Raw genomic sequence first — 7,311 nt, 5'->3', positions numbered from 1 at the left:
ACCGCATCCTGGACTGTCTAGGATCAGTTTACATATCTTACATCTCAATAATTCTCGATATTGAGAGAGTGCAGGTATTTGGGTGAGTAGTGTAGGTATTTGGGTGAGTTGTGTAGGGAAATGGGTGAAATGGCCAAATTTCCGTCGGGATTAATTCGAGGTCCGTCGCGATTATCCAGTTTCGCATACTGGCGCAACCAATTCCACATTTCCACACCTGCTTCTATCTAACCACTGTACTTTAACTCTACTTTGTTTCGTCTTGCAAGTACACACTACACCCTAACCTTGGGCTTCAAACCATTTTAGCGTAGCGGTCGACCCTCAACCTACTTGATCACACTCAACACCCTCGATAGACCCAGCACAACACTGGATATATCAACAGCGAATCCGACCACCTTGAATAGACCACTGCAACTCCATCAAACTCATTTTACAGAAATTCAACTCACGAGAGAGAGAAGAAATGACAATATACTCTTTATACATATACGATCGTCATTGTGATTGTGTATATTATCAAGATTGGCATCGTACATCTCCTATACGACCACCACCTTTCACTAACTTTCGTCCTGGTGTACATCGAATCCCTTCTCCACAATCCATAACGACGAAAGAAAGTATCTTCAACACTAAACGTGTATCGGCTTTGGAAGATGTGGAAAGGGTCGGGAATAGGGAATTGAAAGGATTACCTTTTGATGAAGAATCAAAATTGGTTTATGGTGTGATTTTAAGTTTGAGAAATATGGTGAAGAAATTATCTGGAAGGTCAGTGGATTTTTACGCTAACCTTCCTTCTTCACACTCTTCCTTGTCTCATTTCTCTTCAATCCTCCTGGTGATCTGTCATCCAATGAATATCCATTTCATGTTTCCCGTAACCTCGATGATTCTTATCTTTGTTCTTCAATAGGTCTTAAAGAGTTAATCATTATCAATTTAAGCATGTGAATCAACGAGAGGGTTCAGTCATTTCGAATAAATGGAGAAAGGGTGCTCAAAGAGTGAAGAGAATGAAGAAAGAGATAGAGGCGCTCAAATAGTGAAGAGAATAAAGGAAAAGAGTATAGCTAATGTAAAAGAGACGAAGCTTTCACTTCTTATCGTACCGCACAATATAAATTACATCTCTACGAAACTTTAACAGGATATCGTTTCGTACTCTTATCTGATCCTAACGTCGATAGTTTAAGATTCGTTCTTAAACAAATTTATACCGGTCCATTCTTAGATTATGTGGTAAGGAACCCAATGATCATTATGGATTCTAGAGAAGAAGGTATAGATAATGATTTGGTATGTTATCCATTGTGTTTTTCCATCCCCTTTTTTTTATTTATAAAAATGTTGTTCTATTCCCTCCCTCCCTTTTCACAATTTTTGTTTTACCTTTTTTTTCACTTTTCTTCTATTACTCAACCATGTAAAGAAAAACTCTCTCCCTCCACCATTCTGGTCTGGTGATCAACCTTTCGTTGATCTTCGAAACACCTCTCACCATACATGTGTCCGTGGTCAAAATCGACTGATGAATCGCTAACGACCAGTTCCGATCTGCTGTAGACCGTCATATGCGTAATCTATCCATGTTCTCATGATCCATCTTCTTATGGTGAATATGTATGTAAATATCAATAAGAATTCATGATCACTTTGGAAAAAAATGTTTCACCGGTGAATAAGCAGTTTGCATAAATCATCTAAGCAAGTCAATCCTTTGCACTAGCCAACATTCCCCATGCACCACGCACAGTCCAATTTACACATTATTTGCTTTTCTTCATCGTCCCTTCGTTCTTCTCCATCTACTAAAATACCACACATCCTCCATTACTTACCTTTCCATGCGACACTCTACCTTCACCTCGTCAATCATACCACCTTTTTCCTTGACTCCCAGGTAAACTCGGTCTAGCACGTTTGACAGTCGGTGTTCCCTCTGCATCTTGAACCTCGAAACCATCCTTTATCGGCGTTTCTTCCCTAACATCACCCAATTCCGTCGGTCCTGAGACCGCTTCAAATTTATTACGTAGAGTGGTGAGAAGGGATTTGCGAACTTCTTTTGCGGTTTTATCATCTTGGTTGGCACCTGGATCAATGGTCAATTCTTCGCCTCCTACAGCGTCATCCAGCTGAAGTTTGGTCTGCCCAATGAGCAACATATCTTCCTGAAACCATCAGCGATGTTTTCATCATTTTAGATTTGTCATCTCCTTATGAGGACGGGAGAAGACTTTATATTCAGAATGCTTCTCTCACGGTCTGACAGGCACACGAGGACGGAGAAACGAGCCTGGGGACAAACGAGAGGGGGAAATACTCAAAGGGAGAAAAAACTCACATCGATAGAATCTTTCGTAATGAGTTTGATAACTTCCACTTCTTTTTCTTGACCCTGCGATATCAGTCCCGGATCTCCAGCCTCTGGCTCATCTCGATCCAACATCATCTGTTCAATCTCGAGTAAGTTCCACCGGATATTTGGGGAGAACGGGGGAACAAGAGTGAGAGCGCCATCTGGGTAGATTGAAATGCAATGAATAGTAGGATACTTGAACGATATATGGCGATTGGCTGAGATGAAGTAAAAACTCAAACTCACAATCCGATACGCCCTATCAGCCGCCTGACGATCATTATGAGGATTAAAATCTTGATCATAAATAATCACCACACTGGCCGCCGTCAAGTTTATCCCCACTCCTCCCGCTTTGGTAGACAATAAGAAAACTGTGATCTCGGGATCATCGTTGAACTCATCTACCAATCCCTGTCTTTCGTCCGTTTTCGTGCTTCCGTCCAATCGAGTGTATTTGACGCCCAAATGTTCTAGGGCGACTTCTAGGACATCTAGGATCATGACGAATTGAGAGAATAGTAGCATTCTCTTTCCTTCTTTTTTACATCTTTCGACATGTTTCTGGAGGGCGGCAACTTTTCCGCCATCCAAGAAGACTTCTGTCTTCAGAGCAAACCTTTGAAGCTCCTAAATCTGTCAGCAAACCATTTCATCTAGTCTTGTCTGGAAAAATGTTTGGTTTGATGAACGAAAAATAAAATAAAATGCTCACCTCGTATTCGGATGATGTACAGAAATGATGCAATTCCGCATCTGACATAATCTAAATTTCAGCATTTGTGAATATCAAGAGAGAAGTCAAGACCCACTTCAAGATCCTCTACCACATAATCGTAATTTGAATCACACCATCTAGGCGTACCTAAACAAGCTTTGGCAATTTGACGTATTTTGGCATCCGTGTATAATCTCCTGAATAGCAAAGGATGACTCGCTGCTTTTCTCAGATCCATAAGAATATTTGAACTACTGGATTCTTTACTTTTCTGTTTTTCTTTAGCATCTTTCGCTTTCTTCGAATCGACTTGATGATGTTTATTCGCCTCCGCTTCGTCGTCCGCAGCAGCAGCTTCAAGAGCATCATCATCTAATTCCTCAAGTGCTTTACGTGACCTCTTCATCGTTTCGCGATATATTTTAGCTTGCACGGGTGACATGTCACAATGTTCCACAGTCTCGATTTTCGGAGGTAGAGTGAGGACATGGGCTTTACGACGTCGAAGTACGAAAGGTGTGAGCATAGTACGTGCTCTCGAAGTACGTTGTTGAGAAAGAAGACTGGCTTGGCCTTGTGATTTGAAGATAGCTCTCAAGTAAGGTTCGGCATCGACGAATGTATCTCGATGAATGAACATGAGAAGGGAGACTAGTTCTTGAAGATTATTTTGTAGTGGTGTACCCGTAAGCAACAATCTCCATCGAGGTTGGATGGACATGAGATCGTTGTATGCTTTGGTCGTACAATTTTTAAGCTTGTGTCCTTCGTCATACACGCACATCTGTCCGTCAGTGCATGCCTTCACAATACGAAAAAAAACTTCTGGCCCGACAGGACACATGAGGGAGACGACGTAATGTGAAATGCTCACATCAAACTCTACCTTCTTGCGGAAGAAAGCGAGATCGTCTGGTGCGGCCACCTGAGTGTACGAGGCAAGAACCACCTCCAACTTTCCAGCTCTATACTGTCGTTTCAGATCATCCCGCAATCCGGCACGTTCAGCCTGAGAACCGTAGTAAGGTTGTACATCGATTCCAGGAGCGAAACGTTCAAACTCTCTGATCCAATTCTCAAGCGTAGAGGCCGGTACGAAGATCATATGAGGACCTTTAACACCCTTTTCTTTGAGCGCTGCGATGAAAGCGATGACTTGTATTGTTTTGCCCAATCCCATCTCGTCTGCCAGAATACAACCGATTTTCTTCGAGTAGAGAAGATTGAGCCAATTTAGACCCAGCAGTTGATAATCCTTCAACACCGTGCCTTTTGACAGAGAGGCAGGTTGTTGTTGAATGTACGAGCTAAGTATTTTGCGTTTCCTTTGGTTGGTCTCTTTACGGAGGAGCTCTGAGACTTTAGCCACGTCGACTTTGACATCGTTCAATCCGTCCGAACGAGGAGTACCGACAACACTGTCGTTAGTATTTGATGCGCCGCGCCAGACTGCGAGAGCATCGGCGACATCTGCCGCTATCGATGCGCAGCGATTGAGACATGCGTCGATTTGGACATAACCTTCCATGATTTCGACGTATTGTTCGAATAGCTTAGGTGAGACACCTCGAGCTTTGGTGAGTTTGGTTCGGACTTCTTCCGCGTTGCTGTATGGACGAAGACGAATGATAGTCTCCGCCTGAGCAATACTGCACGCTGAATATGTCAGTGCTTGATCAACACTAAGGCAGGATTTCAAAAGCTTACCAATGGTTCCCGTCAACAATTCCGACGTTTGCTGATTGAAAGCCTTCAAAGCTTCGGTCTCTGGATCACCTGTGGGTGAAGGACCCCTTCTTTTCTTTCTCTGTGGACCTTCATCTCCCGACCAAACCTGCTCGCTTTCAGCTTCACTGATCTGAGCGTCCGATTCAGACCCATCACGCTCTCGTCTTTTATGTTTTCCATTATCATTGGTCCTATGAGCATAGATACGCGATTTTTCATTTTTCTTCGGCTTCGAAGGTTTTGGTGTTGGTTTAGGGTATGAACTTGGTAAAGATGAAGAAGTGCCCAAGTTTGAAGGTTGACGTGATGCAGGTGGAGGATGTATCTTTCCTACTGTCGAAGCCCCATTTGGTTTGAATGTCACAAACTCTGGAATTCCCTTACGTGTAGCGATGGTTTCTACTTCCCGAATAGCTTGTAATCGCCGATCTCGGTTTCTCCGCACACATTCAACTATGATATCCCTGTCTAGATGTCGGAAGCGAAGGGCTAGTTGGGAGATCAGGGATTCTTCAGGCGCGCTGTAGTAAGGTTGTGATTTGGGGGATTGATATTTCTCTTTAGCTGCTTGAATAAGACCAGGTATTTGAGGACTGAGTTGAGAAGGATTGGTAGATGATGGAGATGATTTGGTAGGTGCATCATTATAATTAGGTTTCAATCGATTGGGATGAGCAGGCGATGCTGGTGAAGATCCGAGTGAAGGACGTGAGACAGTTTGATAAGATAGTGATCCTCTTTGACCGGGTGGAAGTTGTTGCTGTACGGGATTATGTCGTTGATGTATAGCATTGATAACGGATCCAGGACTTCCGGAAGAGTTGAACGAGCTCGTACCGTTGGATGGAAAACCAGTGGATCGGTTGAGGTTGGACGAAGGGATAGCCCCGGTACTCGTTTTGAAATAGTTTGAGGTGGTGGGTACAACAGGAGAGGAAGACGAAGGGACAAGTATATGATTGGGTGATCTTTCAGGAGAAACCAGGGCTGGAGGTAGAGCAGAAGGTGGGTTGCCTGTCCTCTTTGCGACGAGTGAAGCAAGGGCTGACTAGATGTGTCAGAGGGGAACAAAAGGGTAAAGGGCTAGAGTCACTCACCTGACGAGCCCTGGAAGCATCGTTTAATGACATGATACGTAGATATGCGATAGCAGTTAGACCGTGATGAGATACGATAGTTGTATGTACACTCAGCAGATGTTAGAGAGACGGGGTAAAAGGATGGCTATGAGAGAAAAAAAAGAGAAGGGAAGGGGGGGAAAGGGGAAAAGAAGGACGCGTGCGACTCTGAATTTTCCTCCCAACCTGTGCTGGACTCTTTAACAATGGTGGACACTCCATGGTTACGAGCATGACTATATGATATGCATCCAACATGATTCCAATATGATTTCAATCCCAGATGAGACTTCCGTTCGTGTCCAGCGTTGCTCGTGTACCATTGTTCCCTGTTTGACCCTTCTTTATAGCCGTCTTGTGTGTGTAGATTTCGTTTATTTTCTCTCTACCAATCAGCCACTACACTCTTCCTCTAAGCCTCGACGATCGACGAGTCTCTGACCTTTCTAGCACCCTCTTATGAGCTCCGAGACGTTGCCGTCTTTCTTCCTCCTCGGCCAGTTTTGCTGCCTTTTTTGCCTCAGCCTTCTTAGCGTTCTTCTTTTGCACTTTGGTAGCTACGGGCAAAGGGCGTGATGTGGGTTGAGTAGCCACCGTCTGGGAAAGAGAGAGGGATATAGGTTCTGTGGCATTAGCACCTTGTTCACCTATCATGGAGTAAGAGATTCACTCTTCGGTCTGGCAGGCACCACATCCCAACCATCATCTTCCTCCGTCTTTGTGGCTTCAGCCTCGCTACTCGATGAATCGTAGTCGTCTGAAAATTTGTCCACTTTTTGCGCTATCGCTTGCACAGGGGATGACGAAAGAAGGGAAGGATCTTGGATTCTCATGACGCGTGCATGGGGTATTGGGCGGTCTTCCGGAGCGAGCATACTGTCCCATTAGCATGCATGTAGTAGGAGGAGATGTTTAAACTCACTCGTCAACCTTTGTCTTGACGGGTTTAGGAGCTATCCTCTCTGCCAAGGTCTTTGGTCTACTTGGACCCGCATGGGAAGCTGCTACAGAAGCGAATGACAATGGCTGAGTCGTTCCGGTCTGAGCGGGTGATTGAGAAGAGGCTCGAGCTTTGCTCTTTTGTTTCGAAGTAGTGCTTGTATGGGAAGGCAAATCAGCTTCAGAGGCTTTGGCTCGGGATGTATCGGACTGTGAGGCCATCATAGACGTGTCGGAAATCTCTCCATGGTCCACAGGTCGATTCTTCTTCTTTTGCTTTTTCTTGGACTTGGACGCGACGGCGGAGTCTGACGATGCTTTAGGGATGTATTGATAGCCAAAAACGAGAACGAGGAGGAGAGTCGCACCGGCGAGAGCCTCTGTAGATATGTAGGGCATATTTCAGGGGAAGATTGGTGGGTGAGGGGCTGATGTAGACT

General features: G+C 44.5%; 3 protein-coding genes across 3 annotated transcripts; 1 reads left to right on the top strand and 2 right to left on the bottom strand.

Moving 5' to 3' along the window:
* Positions 1-469: 469 nt before the first annotated feature.
* On the top strand, positions 470-1,607 carry TREMEDRAFT_31209 (uncharacterized protein; the record flags this gene model as incomplete). The annotated part of the gene is made up of 3 exons (XM_007004852.1): positions 470-777; positions 1,092-1,305; positions 1,557-1,607. 3 exons carry the CDS (start codon positions 470-472, stop codon positions 1,605-1,607), a joined length of 573 nt encoding a protein of 190 aa, XP_007004914.1.
* A 270-nt stretch (positions 1,608-1,877) lies between these two features.
* On the bottom strand, positions 1,878-4,740 carry TREMEDRAFT_31047 (uncharacterized protein; the record flags this gene model as incomplete). The annotated part of the gene is made up of 6 exons (XM_007004832.1): positions 1,878-2,180; positions 2,354-2,407; positions 2,615-2,998; positions 3,181-3,546; positions 3,703-3,870; positions 3,961-4,740. Coding segments are annotated over 6 exons (2,055 nt in total), but the record flags the coding sequence as incomplete, so codon positions are not given.
* Positions 4,741-6,331: 1,591 nt separating this feature from the next.
* TREMEDRAFT_62603 (uncharacterized protein) lies at positions 6,332-7,270 on the bottom strand (the record flags this gene model as incomplete). Its single annotated transcript, XM_007004973.1, has 3 exons — positions 6,332-6,579; positions 6,603-6,808; positions 6,855-7,270. The coding sequence occupies 3 exons, from the start codon at positions 7,268-7,270 to the stop codon at positions 6,332-6,334; spliced, it is 870 nt and encodes a 289-aa protein (XP_007005035.1).
* Between the last annotated feature and the right edge of the window lie 41 nt (positions 7,271-7,311).

Source organism: Tremella mesenterica, assembly GCF_000271645.1.
Source record: "Tremella mesenterica DSM 1558 unplaced genomic scaffold TREMEscaffold_6, whole genome shotgun sequence".
NCBI lineage: Eukaryota > Fungi > Basidiomycota > Tremellomycetes > Tremellales > Tremellaceae > Tremella > Tremella mesenterica.
This window is presented reverse-complemented; position numbering and strand designations above follow the sequence as displayed.